Source organism: Balaenoptera ricei, chromosome 20, assembly GCF_028023285.1.
Source record: "Balaenoptera ricei isolate mBalRic1 chromosome 20, mBalRic1.hap2, whole genome shotgun sequence".
Classification (NCBI taxonomy): Eukaryota; Metazoa; Chordata; class Mammalia; order Artiodactyla; family Balaenopteridae; genus Balaenoptera; species Balaenoptera ricei.
The window spans coordinates 42,368,011-42,386,850 of record NC_082658.1 but is presented as its reverse complement, the minus strand read 5'-3'; the positions used below and the strand labels follow the sequence as shown (position 1 = coordinate 42,386,850).

At 40.7% G+C, this 18,840-nt stretch overlaps 1 protein-coding gene across 12 annotated transcripts in view; it reads left to right on the top strand.

Moving 5' to 3' along the window:
- SYNRG (synergin gamma) overlaps window positions 1-18,840 on the top strand; it is a 92,963-nt gene that overhangs the window by 62,330 nt on the left and 11,793 nt on the right. For 7 of the 12 annotated variants that reach the window (XM_059908580.1, XM_059908576.1, XM_059908581.1 and 4 more), the window contains exons 16-20: window positions 4,631-5,224; window positions 6,567-6,730; window positions 7,524-7,577; window positions 8,073-8,169; window positions 12,437-12,585. In XM_059908580.1, coding sequence (XP_059764563.1) covers window positions 4,631-5,224; window positions 6,567-6,730; window positions 7,524-7,577; window positions 8,073-8,169; window positions 12,437-12,585 — 1,058 coding nt within the window. Of the gene's footprint in view, window positions 1-4,630; window positions 5,225-6,566; window positions 6,731-7,523; window positions 7,578-8,072; window positions 8,170-12,436; window positions 12,586-18,462; window positions 18,566-18,840 lie in introns of all 12 variants that reach the window. The other 5 variants (XM_059908585.1, XM_059908584.1, XM_059908582.1 and 2 more) reach the window with 3 other exon arrangements.

The window sequence follows — 18,840 nt, the reverse complement described above, 5'->3', positions numbered from 1 at the left end:
TCTATTTTAACTCCTTTCTGTATTTAAGCAGGCTCCAGAAAATGAATATACCTGTGCATAAAACATAATCACATTCACAAATTGAGCAATTAATGTTTCCAGAGTAATATTACTTTTTAGGGAGGAAGTTTTGATAATACGTGTAACAATATAAACTTTCAGTAAAGACTTGAAGGCTGTATTCTATAAGTTCCAACAAATCAAAAACACCATTTTGTTTATCCCAATGCCAAGTAAAGTAAGATGTGGTTAGTGCCTGACTTCACACATCAGTGCCTGAGAAATTATACAAATGTATTTATATTTTACAATCACTGTATTTCTCACATTAAAATCCCTGCTGATTTTTAAAAGTAGCTAATGAACATGAAGGGGATTCTGGCAATATCAAAGAAGCTGGGCTAAATCCTAAAATAACTCAAAGAATCAAACCAATTTAATATTTAAAGAGCTGCTTCCAGCTTTGTTTTTCCATCAATTGAATGCTTTTCATAGGTTGTTTTGGAAAATGTTGGCCCATTAGCTATATAGGGTCATATGCATAGGATGGTCTTCTGGGTGCTCCCCTCTCCCTTGCATGGTCACAAGGCCCTAGTTGTAATTGCCATCTTTTGTGCTCATTTGATTTTTTTCTGTGGGATTTTTAATGATGACCATGTCCCACTGTATGTCTTGGCACCATTCTGTGGCCTTCCAGCCTCCTCTGGACTGAAAATATCCACAAGATTGCCACTTTTCTTTATTGAACTTAAAGCACTGACCCAGAAACCTGCAGGTGCTTACTGATAGCCTGACAACATTTAAACTATAGATTTATATGAGTAAGTACACATGAAGAATGGGAGGTTTCTATGCAGATTAGAAAACACTGGAAGGCGATTATACAGCAACATTTTATGGCCTGTCATTCTTACACTATGATCACTTTCATTCCTGTTTTCTTCAGCAACACCTGTCAGGGTGTTTGATACTTAGAGGACACAGTCAGGCCAGGTTCTGTAGTTAATAGAGAATGTAAATATGACTGATTTCAGAAGTAGAATAAGGCCAGGAATGGAAAGAAGTTTAAGTTTATAAATATTTCATGATTTGCTTTGGTAAAATGGAATTTGGATTAAATCAGTATTGGAAATTAAAAGCTGTTTATTCCTTAGGCCAATGAACAATTTAATTGCTATATAAAACACTAGGGAACAGTGGAATTTGCACATGTATCTCTTTTCTTTTTCTAAACCCCTTTCTCAAAAGCCAGTAACTCTTAATCACCTGGGCACATATGCTTACAGCTTTAGAAAAGATCTGTGGGAATCGGTATGGCCTTCTGTGTCCTGTAGCAGCAGCTGACATTCTTTGTTCCAAGAAATACCTTGTTTTCATGTACAACATCCATGCACAAGGGATGTGAATAGAGGTTATGGAAGAGACTGATAGGGTTACTTGCCAGTGTAAGCAAGAAATCTATGTCTTAATTTGAGACCCATGATGGAAAGCAGATTGCATAGTTTATTCCTTTGGCCTTAGTAACAGGACATTCCTGGTTGCAAACAAATACATATATTAAGGCACACAATTTGGCACATTATCTGTGTGCAATTGCACTTCAACTGAGCACAGCCTAAGAGTTTTCCAGTAGAATCAGAAATACAGCAGTGATTCTCTGTTCCTTTTATTGCATTCATTCTGTTTTCTTTTCCTTTTTCTCTTGCAATTTTCAGAATTCAGCTATCAAACTGAAAACCCACCTACAGTAATTTCAGTGATTGCGAAATAAAATGTGGGTTATTCCGTATTATTTTTTCCATCACTCATGTTGTGGCTCTTATAGAATCTTTACTATTTTTAAGACCATCGTACAATAATACATATCGTTTGACTGCTTAGAAAACATAGAACTGTTAACATGGGAAATAAGGAATTTTCTTGGTTTAACCTACCCCAGTGAACTGATTTACCACGTTTTTCTAAAAAAAAGGTTTACTTAAAAAAAAAAAAAAAAAAAAACAGTTAACTAATATTCACCATGCTAGGAAATACAACTGTATTTTTATATTGCTTATAAATGCTAAGGTTTAGGAATACAGTGTTCTCATGTTCCTTATGTAATAGCAGTACTTCCTTATGTGTTCAAATGAATTGCACTTTAGTAAATTGTTTTTTTACACTGTATAGCTAGTAAATAAGCAAAAGTAAAATTTGAAAAATCAGCCTTGAGGCTTGACTTTCATATATCCGGTATCATTACTCTTCATTATCTTTTAAAATATAAAATATTTCTTTTTTAGTCTTTCATTTGGTCATTTCTTTGAGTTGTTCCAAAAGGCAAAATGTTAATGTTTATCATTCTTAATAAAAGTAACATCTTGAAGACCTATAGTGTTATAAAAAACACTTAAAAGGTCTTCAACTAAGGTATTCCCTTATTGCTTATAATGCCTTTTGCCTGATTATATTACAATCATTTCTGGTTTAAAAAAAAAAAGAAAACTTGTTTCTTCTTGCTGCATAATTGCACAAAAGGGTCTTTTTTATTACCATAGCAACTTAGTTGTAATGTTTGAACAAGAGCTTAACTTTTTATTAAATTTATCTTTGGTCTCTAGGAAAATTGCTACCCTTTTTAGTAGATGAGATTCTGGGAGTAGTTCACAATACAGCTTCTTCAGAGAGCTTTCTGGTAGGATGTAATAATAAAAAATTCATGTTCTGACACATTCTTCTGAATGTACCCCTTGAAGACTCACTCATCTTGTGTTTAACTGCATCTGCCTCCTGATTGAATTTCACTTCATTTGAGTCAGGGCACCTTCTGATCCCTTTAAATAGTGGGGAAAATAAACACTACAGCCAGAGACTAAGAGGGTGTTCTGCCTAAAGTCTTGTTTCATTCATTCTAAACTGTACCTTTTTCACCTGAATCTTTTTTTCCCTCCTGTTTAATAAGCTAAATTTGAAGGGTACCATTTGCACTACAGAGTTTTAAAATATACTACTGTTCTGTGGCAGTTATCTGCTTTTCACTGGTTGGCCTTTCTGTAAATCTCGGGTTTTCCATTTTTACTATTAAGTTAGTGCCCTTTTCCTAATAGGGTTGAGAGACAGAGAACTATTTGGGGTGCACTGTTAGAGGAGCAATGTCAGGAATCCCTTCCTTCTCATAAACTATGCAACATTGCTGTGTAAGAGAGATGAAGAAGCCCAGTGTTGTTTTACCTGTTGACTGAGTTATGAAAATCTGGGTCACAGAACTTTTGAGCATTTTCCTTTAAGCCATGTTTGTGGTTGTCAGAGAGGGAGTCTTGCATTTGGCCTTCTTACCTGGTATACAGTGACCAAAATGAGACCAAACACTTCTCAGCCAGACTGAACGGACAGCACTGCTGGAAAGTTGCTTCTCCACACCAGTGTTACTCAGCGTCAGCTGGTTTTGCTTTATGAAAATGAGCAAGAAATTTTCCCTACTAAGACCACTAAAGTGATGGGTTGACTTTTCATTTTTTCTTTGAAACAATTCTATTTTAGGCCCTAAGGCAGGCAACTAAATATCACATTGAGGCTGGTGGCAACTGTGCTGTATAGTAATTGCTGTGTTGCTCACCAGGCACTGGGCTGGGCCCTTCACACATGTTATTAATGTCATAACACAGCCCTTCCAAGTGCATGGTCTTCTCTTTTTACAGATAAGCAAACCGAGGTTAAGAGATGTTAAATAGCTTGCCTAGTGTCACACAAGTGGTAGGTGGCAGAGCTGGGAGTTGAACCCAGGTCTGTCTGAATCAAAAACCTACGTTCTTTCTGCTGTTTTGTGCCATCTCTTAAATTATTTAAAGATATATTAAGCATGTAAAATGAGTCTTCTGCCCCAGCATTTCTTTTCTTTTCCTTTTTTTTTTTTTTTAAATGAGGGGGTTACACATAGTTGAAGGAGAAACAGGAGCCCAAGAGGACCCAGACCTTTGATTCTATTTTTTTAGGGATTTAAGTAGTTTAGACTGATTTTTCTTTCCTCATACTCCATCACAGCAATATGACGTCCATATTGACCAAAATGACAACTAGGTAAGTAACTGCTTAATTAAAGTCTCATATTTGGCCTTGCCTAGACAGAAACTCCTGATAACTGATTAAAAGTTAAATAACATTATTTTTACTTTAGTTTCGGGATATTGTCAATTTTTAATTAGTTTGTCATGTACATTTCATATGACCATGTTATAAAGGAACATTTTCCAACAAAGTCAGAACGAAAGAGACTTGTTTTAGGCAGGGAATATTGTAAATACATTTTAAAGTTCATAAGTGAACGGACATTTTATTAAATGACCCTATTCTTACATCAAACTGTATATACATTGGTGGATGACCCTCCTATCTTTTTTTAGGAATTGTACTATCCAAAGAAGGTGGCTCTTTGTTACTAAATATAAATGCCGACTCAAGGCTAATGTGGGTTTTTCAAGATCAGATTTTACAGCCCAGCTTCTTTAATTTTAGTACAAGCTCTAAATTTAGTTAACTCCAGCATCGCGTAAAACGAATCAAAAGTGCAAGACATTTTGCTTCTGCAGAGCTTAGGGCATTTTGCCTAAATGGTGAGCTTGCCTCTAATTGTGGGGTCTTATTTCCCTTTCAGATATAGAGGACTTAAAATGTGCTGCTTTTGGAACCTACAGTAGCAGTTTTGCAGTGAGCACACTCACGAGCTATGACTGTTCAGACAGGGATGATGCCTCTCAGGGCAGAAAACTCTCTCCATTTGTCCTCTCAGCAGGAAGCGGAGCCTCCGCAGCTGCCTCGGCCCTTCAAAAGAAAGACACTTCATTCGGCAGTACCGAAAACCTCCCCATGACATCTCTCTCCAAAGTCACAGCCTTCACAAGCGAGGATGCTCCTCCAGAGGTGACCTTTCCAGCTTTTGCCAGTTTTAAAGATGTGATGCCACAGGCCAGCGAGCAAAAGGAGTATAAAAGCGGGGACTACAGGGATTTCTCCAGACAGGACCTGCCTGCAGCTGAACGGAGCCAAGAGGCCACGTGCCCAAGCCCAGCCTCCAGCAGCGCTTCTCACGACACCCCCAAAGAATGTGCAGATGACTTTGGAGAGTTTCAAAGCGAAAAGCCCAAAATCAGCAAATTTGACTTTTTAGTGGCCAATTCACAAGGCAAAATGAAATCCAGTGAAGAGATGATCAAAAGTGAGCTGGCAACCTTTGACCTTTCCGTTCAAGGTGAGTGGCTTCCAACATAGATTTTACGTCATGGTTTCTTCCGCTGCAGTGTTAGATGTTCTTTCTTAGAATAAGAAGTTGGTCCCTGGGATAGCAGGAAATAGATTTTCCGGTGTTTAAAATCAGAGTCCATGACAGATAGCTATAAAAGAAGGTTTCCCTGAGACTGAAATTAAACCAGTATCCCTCAGATAACTGTTTTTGGGGCTAAAAATAAGCATAGCACCCAGTCTGTTGTTCATTTGCTTGTTTGAGGTAGAGGTGTACCGTGTTAAAAGGCAGAGAAATGGTTTGATCCCCTTGTGGGCAAGTTAGTTCTGCTCTTGTTCGCTGCCTATGGACTTTATCTTTTCATCCAGAGGCTGCAACATGGTAGCTGTGGATCTGGATCCAGCCTGCAGACCTGTTTTGATTGACCCACATGGAAGGTTTTCTAATATGTGAAGCAATTGCAGATACATAGAAATCATGACACTTCATAACCTGGATTTCTAGCTTTTCTTTCTTTTTTTTTTTTGTAAGCTTATTTTTTTTTAATTTATTTATTTCTGGCTGCGCTGGGTCTTCATTGTGGCTCTCTAGTTGCCGTGCGCAGGCCCTACAGTGCGCGGGCTTAGTTGCGGCATGTGGCATCTTAGTTCCCTGACCAGGGATCGAACCCGAGCCCCCTGCATTGGGAGCGTGGAGTCTTAAGCACTGGACCACCAGGGAAGTCCCTCTAGCTTTTCTTGAAAAGTTGCAGTATCTGGCAGTGCTAGGCCTACATTCCCACCTCTTGACAGTCAGCTGGAGCTGAGTAGCAACATCCCCCTCTGACAGCTGAGGTGTGCTCTCCCCAGTGTCACAGTCCCCACTGCTTCCATCTCCAGCTGACCTTCTTCAGTCATTTACTTTGCTTGCCTGTCCTCTGAAGGCATTTAAGTTTGCCCCTTTTGCTTTAATCGCATCCTGACAGAAGGGCTCATTGATTTCCATTAGACTGGGAGAGATGGAGGAAGTCGGTACAAATCCCTAACTGATGACTGGAGAAGCAACACACCTCTTATGCTCTGATACTTAGAAAGACCCTTTAGCCCTCCAGACTCCAGTGATTCCGCACTTAGAATTATGGAAGAACTATGATAGATCAGAGAAGCGTAATGGAGAAAATTAAAGGCAAGGAACTCAAGCAAGAGAGAACAAATGAAAGCGTTCAACATGTAGCTTGCCAGACAGGCTGAATGAGGGGTGTGAACACCTCCTGACACAAACGTCTAAGAGAAGAGGGTCGTGTTAGCAAGGAAGAGCCTCCGCTTGGACTAAGCTGAGTAATCAGAACCTTTGTGCCCTCCACTTCCCCCAGGATCGCACAAGAGGAGTCTGAGCCTTGGTGATAAAGAAATAAGCCGTTCTTCTCCTTCTCCGGCCCCGGAGCAGCCTTTCAGAGACCGCTCCAACACACTGAGCGAGAAGCCCGCCCTGCCCGTCATCCGCGACAAGTACAAAGACCTGACCGGAGAGGTGGAGGTGAGCGGGCTCCTCGTCCACAGGGGGCTGAGCCCCCGAGGGCCCTGAGCAAAAGCGCTTGCAGCTTTCACTCGGGGAACCAGGGGCAGCGCGTCACAAAGCACCAGACGTAAGATACGTAATTACAGTGAGAGAATGGCGACATTAGCCCCAGATGAAAATACCTCCCAGACATGGCATCACTGAAAGTAGTTAGTGACCTCAAAACTGGAATTATTCCTGGGACCTCACAGGCAGGCAGGTGTTTCAGGGAGTTCTTTTTGAGCACACAGACTTTATCATCTTAATGAATGGTAAAGCATCAAAATAGAGGAGAAAGGGCAGATGTCCTGGGTCCTCTCACTGTTCATGTTCACAGCATCTTAGTCCCATGCTGCCTTCCTCCTCCAGCCAATACTCTTAGCGCTCCTCCCCCCCCTCCCTGTCACACACGCGCACACGCACACACAGGAAGCCATGGCGCAGGAGGCCGTGGTTTGATATTGGCCCTTGTACTAGACACCTACATGGTGAGTGCCTTTGAAGAAGCTTCCGCTGTTAGTGGAACAAATGAGGCAACATTTACAAAGGGAATCAACGAAGGAACATTTCCCTCAGATTTACAAGTCGTGTGCTTGGAAGTTACACTTATCAGGAATTAAAAATTGTCACTAGTGGGTTCAAAAGATAAGTTGCGTGTGGACTAGAGTGATTTTCATAGACAGGAAAGTCTTCAGTACTCTGAATTGACAGAAGTCACAAATAGGATTCCAGGCTTGCTGGTTTGACCCAGTTCTTTTTATAAAATTCACAGGAGAATGAGAGATATGCATATGAATGGCAGCGGTGCCTGGGGAGTGCCCTAGAGGTGAGTCTGTCACTTTTGTGATGTTCACACGTACGGAAATGCCCCTTGTGTACATATCTTGCCTTCTGGGTTCATTTGGATAGACTCGGAGAGCTCTGCCTCGATGGCCTTGCGCAAAGAGCTTTGTGGAAAGTCACACATCTTAAGCGAGGCTTCTTTCCCATCTATGATAGTAGACGCAGCTTACTTAACTACTGTGCCCTCTTCTGTCACTGTGTTTAAGACATAACAAAATGATATCATTATCTCTGCCCAAGTTAAAATAATATTTAAGCTAAAGAACCTCTATTTTTCCTCTTCCAAAAAAAATGAAGGATTGGTTCTTCAGTGTCAAAATTAAATTCTCAGATTTGTTTCAGCATAGTCATCTACATACATCAATCAGTCATGTGTTTTCACACCTCCTGGCTTTCTGTTAGGTTTTCTACTAATAGTAAATTGATTTGTAATGACTTTTCCTGATTACATAAGGTATGTGATTTCATTTCTTTGTAGGTCATTAAGAAGGCCAATGATACCTTAAATGGAATCAGTAGTAGTTCTGTGTGCACAGAAGTAATTCAGTCAGCTCAAGGCATGGAATACTTATTAGGTATGTGCTTTTATATTTTACTTATCCAAAATCATGACACTTTGCAGTCTTTTCAGTTATCCCTATGTTACGTAGCTTAATCTAGATCTCTCAAGCCACATATGACTTCACTAAGTAGCATCTGCATTTGTAGAGAAGACACTTAAGTCCCAGACAGGAACAACTATTTGACTTCGGGTCTCTTTGGCCAGGTGTCCCAGTCTTTGTTATACAAAATTACTGGTGTAAAATTACTGGTTTATCAAAGAGTCCGAACTACATGAGGCATTAAAATTAAATGATTGGTTTAAAAAAGAAAATTAAATCACTGGGTCTCCAATCAATTCTTACCATGCTGTGTTGAATTCTTCCTTTCTACTCCTTACTGACGTCACAGATTCCTGAACTTCCTGGCCGCCTTCAGCTGTCAGACATGCCAGTCCAACATGAAGTCTCAATCCCTGTCCGTTTCAGTGGTCCTCTCCTCCCCAAGCTCAGGCTTGTCCTGTGGCCAGAGCCACACGCACTGGACCCTAGTCTTTTTCAGATCTTTACTCAAATGTCACCTTCTAAGTGACGTCTTCCTGGCCTGTCTTACTCAAAACCGTGTCGCCTCTCCCCACCCTGGCACTTCCCGTCTCTTTCCCTGCTTGATTTTCTCCCTAGCCCTGTCACCTTTAATATCTTAAATCCTTTACTTACTGTTCTTATTATCTGTCTCCCTCCACTAGAACGAACCTCCAAGAAGGAAAGGATTTGGGTCCGTTTTGCTCACTGCTGGGTCTTCAGCACCTAAACTAGGGCCAGGCACATAGTGGTCACTCGCAAATACTTGCTGCATGAGTGGCTACGAAGGGATGTGAGCTCTCCTTACTCCTGCCACCTTGCTGTGGTTCCGCTGTCCTGCCCAGACAGGCACAATTCTGCTGCATAAACAGATGTTCACCGGGTAATGGGGTGCCTATCTTTCCTTCTACTAGTTTTCTAGTGTGGAAGATAACCCTACAATGGTGCCCATCTCAGAAGCCCATCTGAGTGGTGCCCATCTCAGAAGCCCCCTCACTTGGCTTAGAGTGGGCAGTGATTCCTGCCCTTCCCCTGGAGGAGGAAGGACAAGCTGTGGTGCTGTACAGAGGCTGAGCATGTACCACTGAAGACCCCCTGGGATTCTTCCAGTCCTCTCTTACAGCAGCTGGTGGAGGGGTTGGGGGTACGTCTGGCAGCTGTCCTTAGGATGTGGAGACCTTGGCACCCTCATCCTTGCTGGAAGAATTCAGCCATAATTCAGCGACCACAGGAAAAGAACCATTCTGTGTCCTGTTAAGTGTATAAAAGATACATGAAGCCACAGACTTTGTAGATCTTTGGGCATTCAGAGGAGTGAGATATTTATTAATTACAGGCAGACCTCAGAGATATCATGGGTTTGGTTCCAGACCACCGCAATAAAGCATATATCTCAAAAAGCATATATCTCAATAAAGCGAGTCACATGAATTTTTTGGTTTCCCAGTGCATAGAAAAATTATATTTACACTGTTACTGTAATCTGTTAAGTGTGCAATAGCATCATATCTAAAAAAACAATGTACATAACCTTAATTTAAAAATACTTTATTGCTAAAAAATGCTAACCATCATCTGAGTCTTCCGTGAGTCATAATCTTTGTGCTGGTGGGGAGGCTCTTGCCTCCATGTTGATGGCTGCTCGCTGATCAGGGTGGTCGCTGAAGGCTCGGGGGGCCGTGGCAATTTCTTAAAATAAGACGACAGTGAGGTTTGCTGCACCGATAGACTCTTCCTCTCGTGAACCATTTCTGTATACTATAAAACGCTGTTTGAAAGCATTTTACCCACCAGAGAACTTCGTTCAGAATTGGAGTCAGTCTTCTCAAAACCTGCTGCTGCTTTATCAACTAAGTTTATGTAATATCCTAAATTCTTTGTTGTCATTTTAACAGTCTTCACCAGGAGTAGATTCCACCACAAGAAACCACTTTCTTTGTTAACGCATAAGAAGCAATACCTCGTTGTTAAGGTTTATCATGAGATTGCAGCAATTCAGTCACATCTTCAGGCTCCACTTCTAATTCTAATTCCCTTGCTATTCCTACCACATCTGCAGTTACTTCCTCCACTGACGTCACCCCTGAGGGTTGGAATCAACTTCTTCCAAATTCCTGTTAATGTTGATATTGTGACCTCTTCCTGTGAATCACACATGTTCTTAATGGCATCTAGAACGGTGAATCCTTTCCAGAAGGTTTTCAATCGACTTTGCCCAGATCCATCAGAGGAATTACCATCTGTGGCAGCTACAGCCTCACAAAATGTATTTCCTAAAGACTAAGACTTGAAAGTTGAAATTATTCCTTGATCCATGGGCTGCAGAATGGATGTTCTGTGTTTAGCAGGCATGAAAACATGAATCTTGTTGTATATCTTTATCAGAGTTCTTGGGTGACCAGGTGCAATGTCACTGAGCAGTCATATTTTGAAAGGAATCTTTTTTTCTGAGCAGTAGGCCTCCACAGTGGGCTTAAAATATTCAGTAAACCGTGTTGTAAACAGATGGGTGTCATCCAGGCTTTATTGTACCATTTATAGAGAGAGCACAGGCAAAGTAGATGTAGCATAATTCTTAACGGCCCTAGGATTTCTGGAATAGTAAATGAGCACTGGCTTCAACTTAAAGTCACCAGCTGCATTAGCTCCTAATAAGAAAGTCAGCCTGTCCTTGGAGGCTTTGAAGCCAGGTGTCGACGTCTCCTCACTAGCTATGAAAGTCCTAGATGGCATCTTCTTCCAATAGAAAGTGGTTTCATCTACACTGAAAATCTGTTGTTTAGTGTAGCCACCTTTGTTAATTATCTGAGCTAGATCTTCTGGATGACTTGCGGCAGCTTCTACATCAGCCCTTGCTGCTTCACCTTGCACTTTGATGTTATGGAGACGGCTTCTTTCCTTAACCTTCATGAACCAACCTCTGCTGGCTTCACACTTTTCTTCTGCAGGTTCCTCACCTCTCTCAGCCTTCACAGAATTGAAGAGAGTTAGCGCCTTGCTCTGGATTAGGCTTTGGCTTAAGGGAATGTTGTGGCTGCTTTGATCTTCTATCCAGACCACTAAAACTTTCTCCATATCAGCAATAAGGCTGTTTTGCTTTCTTATCATTCTTATTTTCACTAGAGTAGCCCTTTTGATTTCTTTCAAGAACTTTTCCTTTGCATTCGAAAGTTGGCTAACTGTCTGGCACAAGAGGCCTAACTTTTGGGCTATCTTGGCTTTCGACATGCCTTCCTCACTAGCTTAATCATTTACAGTTTCTGATTTGAAGTGAGAGATGTGAGACTCTTCTTTTCATTGAACACTTAGAGGCCATTGTAGGGTTATTAATTGGCCTAATTTCAATATTGTTGTGTCTCAGGGAATAGGGAGGCCTGTGGAGGAGATGGATGGGAACAGCAGGTCAGTGAAGCAGTCAGAACACATGCTACGTGGTTCGTGGTGCCCTAAAACAACTACAATAGTAACATCAAAGATCACTGATCACAGATCATAGCAAATATGATAATAATGGAAACGTTAGAAATATTGTGAGATTACCAAAATGTGACAGAGATGCAAAGTGAGCAAATGCTGTCAGGAAAATGGTGCTTATAGACTTGCTTGATGCACAGTTGCCACAAACCTTCAATTTGTAAAAAAACGTATATCTAGAAAGCATAACAAAGTGAAGTGCAATAAAGCGAGGTGTGCCTGTGTAGTGATACTGACATTCCGATTCTTTTAAACTGTTAATATTCCTATTTTCAGTGAGTTTAATGGTATTTCCCAAATTCAAACAAATGGACTCATAAAGAAGCCAGAAAAAAAATAGCTAATACTTGGTTAATGCCTACTGTTCTCAGCCTTTTACAGTATTAACCCTTTTAATCCCTTAATTCAACCATCCTTTGAGGAGGTACTACTATTATCCCAATTTTACAGATGAGGAAACTGAAGCACAGAGAGGTTATGCAACCTGCCTGAGGTTACACAGCTAGTTAAGTGGCAGAGTTGGGACTTAAATCCAAGCAGTGTAGCTCTAGAGTCTGTGCTCTTACCAGTGAGTTTATATACTGCAGCATTAAGAGTTGATTGGTCCCAAGGAATAGTAAGTTCACGTCTGTCCAGATAGAGTCCCAGTTTCCACCTAGAATATCAGCCAGCAGTAAGGCTGTCGTGTCTTGCTCAACTCTTTCTGTACGCTTCCAGCACCTAACTCTGTCCTCTCTCACCCTGTCAGGTGTTGTTGAGGTGTACAGGGTAACCAAACGTGTGGAGCTGGGGATAAAAGCCACTGCAGTGTGCAGTGAGAAACTCCAGCAGTTGCTAAAGGACATCGATAAAGTATGGAATAACCTAATTGGCTTCATGTCACTCGCCACACTCACGGTAAGCCCACTAGACAATTTAGCAGTTGCCTTCCTTCTAGAAACCTAAGCTGTAAAGCTGAGTGTATGTTCCTATGATGGCACTTACTGGAGGATGAAGGTGCCTACTGTATCAAGTTACGTTAAAGGAAGGAGATAACATTTGTTCCATTAGTTGAATAGTACCAGGTTGGCTTCTGGGTAGCTCCCAGGACCGTTGTACCTAAATAAAATGAGAGTGTAGGAAAATGTTCTCTATCTATATTCTTCTTAAGTCACATATGTATATGCATGTTTTGCAAAGCACTCGTTTGAGTTTCTCCCTTTGCATTTCTAGTTATTTCTGTCCCCATTTGTGTCCTTTTAAAAAACCGTACGATGAAAACACTAATTCAGAAAGATACGTGCATCCCAATGTTCATAGCAGCACTATTTACAATAGCGAAGACATGGAAGCAACCTAAATGTCCATCGACAGATGAATGGATAAAGAAGATGGAATACTACTCAGCAATAAAACAGAATGAAATTTTGCCCTTTCCAACAACATGGATGGACTTCAAGGGCATTATGCTCAGTGAAATAAGTCAGACAGAGAAAGACAAATGCTGTATGATATCATTTATATGTGGAATCCAAAACATAATACAACAAACTAGTGAATATAACAGAAAAGAAGCAGACTCGGGACTTCCCTGGTGGCGCAGTGTTTAAGACTCCACACTCCCAATGCAGGAGGCCTGGGGTTCGATCCCTGGTCAGGGAACTAGATCCCACACGCATGCTGCAACTAAGGAGCCCGCCTGCTGCAACTAAGACCCGGCACAACCAAATAAATAAATATTTTTAAAAGAAGAAGAAGCAGACTCACAGATACAGCGAACAAACTAAACTAGTGGTTACCAGTGGGGTAACCAACCACTAGTAGTTAGAGGGAAGTGGGGAGGGGCGAAGTAGGGGTAGGGGAGTAAAAGGTACAGATTACTATGTATAAAATAAATAAGCTACAAAGATATATTGTACAACACGGGTAATATAACCAATATTTTATAATAACTATAAATGGAGTATAACCTTTTGAAATTGTGAATCACAGTTACATACCTGAAACTAATATATTCTACATCAACTATACCTCAAAAAAAATTGTTTTTTAAACCTAAGTGAAACAAACAAAAGACTGTATGATACATCTTGTTGCTATCCTGTGGTTCATTTAGCCTGTTTACTTTCTTAGGGTCTTGGATTGTTTTCATTGTTTTCCTGTTATGAATAGTTTTACTCTGAATACCATTAAACAAATGACTGTTTCCCCTTTTGGGGATATAGTTTCTCCAAGCGGACTTACGAGGTCAGAGTGCATGGCTGCCCGTGTACACGCACGCCTGCATGTAGCTGCTGTTATGTGTGTTACATGGATTTACGGGGAGCTTAGGGGCTAGCTGACAGTGCTGTCAGCAGTGTATAAGTATACATTTCTTTACAGAGTATTCTAGCTTTGTCCGTTTCTTACTTTAGCAAGTGTGTAAACGATTTCATAAAAGTGTTTTTTAATTTCTTTCATTTCCTGAGGGGCTAGCCAGTGTCTCAAATGATAATTTACTATTTTTATTTCCTTTGTGTATGAACCGATCATCTATCTCTTTTGACCATTTGACCATATATTCAATGAAATATTGTATTGACCATACATATTTCATACTTGTAATAGACTTATTCACACACGTGCGTGTGCTCATAAGATTACATCAGTTATTTTTTTCCTCTTCTATTTCTTCCCCTTTTTTTTTTTTTAATTTTTTACTATTTATTTATTTATTTATTTTTGACTATTTTGGATCTTCGTTGCTGTGCGTGGGCTTTCTCTAGTTGCGGCAAGCGGGGGCTACTCTTTGTTGCGGTGCACGGGCTTCTCATTGCGGTGGCTTCTCTTGTTGCGGAGCACAGGCTCTGTGCGCGCAGGCTTCAGTAGTTGTGGCTCATGGGCTTCAGTAGTTGTGGCTGGCGGGCTCTAGAGCGCAGGCTCAGTAGTTGTGGTGCACGGGCTTAGTTGCTTCGCTGCATGTGGGATCTTCCTGGACCAGGGCTCGAACCCATGTCCCCTGCATTGGCAGGCAGATTCTTAACCACTGCGCCACCAGTGAAGTCCTCGTCCCCTTTTTAAAATATTTCATGGGGCAAAACTATTTCAGTTTTATATATTCATACTTATTCAGTTTGTCTGTGATAATATCCTTTATTTCACAATTTATCTTCCTTCCACAGCTGGAATAAATATGCTGTTCCATTTTCTTTCTTCTTTTCCTTACACTTTACCATGTGCCCCATCTGAAAGAGCAGCCAGTTCTCATTGCACTGCACTGATGGTCAGGAGGACTCCGGCTCTCCCAGCAACCTGTCTTCAACGGCAAGCACATCCTCTCTCCATTGTTGTGTTGCTTCTGGCTTGTACTATTAAGTTCTTAAAGCATTTGAATCATTTCCCAAATCTCTTATTTTGTTCCCTTTGGCCATTTTTCAATTATAACCTAATTATTTTAAAAAAATACTGTGTGGCCAATACAATAAGAAATGTGAAGTATAAATATTTGAAAAGAAGAGATAAAATTATCCTTATTGGGTGATAAGAAATACTTCTAGAAAACTGAATTCAAGAGGTTAAATTTAACAAGTTTGGCAAAAATTCATAGCATTCTTTTTATTTTTAAAGACTTTTTGATGCGGACTGTTTTTAAAGTCTTTATTGAATTTGTTACAATATTGCTTCTGTTTTATGTTTTGGTTTTTTTGGCCGCGAGGCATGTGGGATCTTAGTTCCCCAACCAGGGATTGAACCTGCGCCCTCTGCATTGGTAGCACAGAGTCTTAACCACTGGACTGCCAGTGAAGCCCCCTACTGGTTCATTTTTTTATCCACTATCAATTTGTTCTGCACACCACTCTCAGATGTCTCTTTCTAAAATGCTAATCTGATTGTGTCATTTATATCCCATTTAAAATCCTGCAGTGACTCTGTGGTCTTCAGGGTCAAGTTTAAACTCCTTAGCTCAGTGAGTAAGGTCTTTTCCATCACTTGGGCTGCCCTGGCCTCTCTTTCTCTGTTAGACTGCTTTCCCCTCTGGACTTTGCGTCATTTGTCCCAGAATTCATTCCAGGAGGACCTCAGTCTGCATTAGATGCCCTTCCTGTTCCTGTGTGTGTCCATAGCACATTCTGTCAGGGCACTTACCACGCTTCTTGGTAGTTGTGTTTGCTTGTTTCTTGCCCACTAGCTTCTCAGCTCCTTAAAAGCAGGACTGTGTCCTTTATTTCTTTTTGTTTGTTTTTTTAATTGAAGTATAGTTGATTTACAATATTGTGTTAGTTTCAGGTGTATAGCATAGTGATCTGGTTTTTTTTGTTTTTTGCAGATTATATTCCACTATAGGTTATTACAAGATATTGAATATAGTTCCCTGTGCTATACAGTAAATCCTTGTTGCTTATCTATTTTATGTGTAGTAGTTTGTATCTGTTAGTCTCATACTCCTAATTTGTCCCTCCCCCTTCCCCCTTCCTTTTGGTGGCCATAAGTTAGTTTTCTATGTCTGTGAGTCTTTTTTTTATATACATTCATTTGTATTTTTTAGATTCCACATGTAAGTGATATCATATAGTGTATGTCCTTTTTTCCTTTGTGTTCTAACACAGTGTTTGGTGGGACTTTGTACCTTCTGTTTTATATTTTTTTGAACTTTCCAGTTTTTTTCAAGCAAGATAAGCATTTTTGTACCTCATTATTTTAATAACTGGTTTAAATTTTTTTAATAAATGGATAAGGAAAATAAAACAAAGGGAAAATGAAACTAGGGAAATAAGTTAAAGCCAGGTATGAAGTGTACAGAAATATGTGCTTTTTTTTTTTTGGCCTTGAGACATGCAGGATCTTAGCTCCTGATCAGAGATTGAACTCTCCCTTGGCAGTGAAAGCCCAGGGTCCTAACCACTGGACCACCAGGGAATTCCCCAAAAATGTGTGCTTTTAAAGTGCTGGCATTTGCTAGTGGTGAGCTGTATAGTTGACCCTTTATAGGCACTGATGTAAAGAAGACGTGATCAGTTCCACGATTCACTGTGTTCATAACATAAAAATAAACCCTCTACTCAGGAAGCATAATTATTCCTGGTACTCAGAAAGAAACTTCTTTTGTGGGTTCTCATAAAGAGGAAACTAACATAATCTACATTATCTTCAAAAATATCCTTTCAGTAAAGAAAGCAGCAGGTTTCATGGAGTAGTTTCTTAGGAAATCTCTCCATAGAGATCGAATGGCATAGCTCCAAGTACAAATTAGTGGAAGTCCTTCCAAGTGGGAAAAAAATAGATGAAATGGTAAACGAGAAAAAACGTGTGGCAGCGCATACTGACAGTGACCGCAAGTCTTTGCTCTGTAAGGAAAACATGTAAATTAGTGAGAACTATACCAGCTTCCAGTAAAATCGGAACAAAAACATGAAGTGATTCATAGAGGAGGCACAGCTAAGCAGTAAACATTAATTCAAATTAAAACAAGATCTCAGTTTTTACCTTCTAATAAACACAGTGTGGGGTTTGGTTTATTTATTTGAACCCTGATCGTGTTGATGTAAAATTGGTAAAATTGGACTACTTCTTAGGGAATTTATTAGGAATTCATTGATTAGGAAATTGGTACCACCCTATGGGAAAGGTGTCTGGCAACATGCTTTCCCCCTCCACCTGTGAACTCGTTGAGAACAAGGATCAAGACCACATTTTGTTCATTTTCTGTCTGGCCAGACACTGTGTAAATACCCGGTAAGTGCTGAATGAATGAAAGGACTTGAAAACATTCAGAGCGGTTGACTTGGTAATTCCACTTCTCGGAAAACTGCCTAAGGCAAGAGTTCTACATACAAACTCACAAAAAGAAGCAAGTTAAATGCACAAGTTGTTCTCTGTAAAAGTGAAAAATTGAAAATAACCTAAAAGTCCAAATCTGGAGAATTAGTTGTGTGACTCTTCATACTAGGATGTTAGGCCGCCATTTTTTTTTTTTAATTTTATTTATTCATTTATTTGTTTATGGCTGTGTTGGGTCTTCGTTTCTGTGCGAGGGCTTTCTCCAGTTGCAGCAAGCGGGGGCCACTCTTCATCGCGGTGCGCGGGCCTCTCACTATCGTGGCCTCTCTTGTTGCGGAGCACAGGCTCCAGACGTGCAGGCTCAGTAATTGTGGCTCACGGGCTTAGTTGCTCCGCGGCATGTGGGATCTTCCCAGACCAGGGCTCGAACCCGTGTCCCCTGCATTGGCAGGCAGATTCTCAACCACTGCGCCACCAGGGAAGCCCCGCCATTTTTTAAAGAAGCACAAAGTTTGAAATAACACAGAACTGTTACTACAGGGCTAGAAGGAAATATGCCAGAATAGTGATAGAGTTGTGTTTGGGTGATAAAACCCTGGTGTTTTTAAAAAATACTTCTAAACTCCAGCTGCGCATGAAGTTGGTTGGCTAGTAATGTACGTGGCGTGCCTGTGAGGCTGTGGGATGGAGAGGGACGTGTTAGCAGGTGGGTCCCCTTTGCATCACTAGCATCGCAGTTCATCAGAGCCTCTCTACTCGGTCTCACAAAGGTCTCACCTTTAGGAGGAAATCTAGAGATTCTCTCACCTTTAGGAATCTAGAGATCAGTGTGGGTCTGGGTCTCTCCTAATTCACCCACCTTCTGCTCCTAACCCTGTGCTGATAGGACCACATTAAGCCTAAATGTCGTCATCATCAATTAGCCAACTTTTACTGGGTGATTACTGTGTGCTAGACCCTATTCATAACTCTTTACATAGATATAATTAATACAACAGTCTTGAGGGTAGATACTATTATTCTCACCCTTTCTTACAGATGAAGAAACTCAAGCACAGAGATATTGGTGAGACCTGGACTCAGTCTGAAAGTCCCAAGTCTGCTTTTTCAACCACTATATTCTGCTGCCTCCTTGAAATGGGCAAGTTGCATGGGTAAAAGCAGAAAGGCAAAAGCCTTTTGGGGAAGAGTGGGTTGTTATTTAGCATCGAGGTTAATGAGATGAAACATCAGGAGTCTATCTTGGCAGCGACTTGATATAAACAGGCAAGTTCTTTTCTGTACACTTTTTCCCCTGTTTATATCCCAGGACTATAGAGTAGCTTAAAAGAGTCCCCCTTGCCACTTAGATTTTAAGTTTCTTTGTTCTGGTGACAGGCAGTTTCTTCTTGTAATTAACATTTTGAAAACTAGACT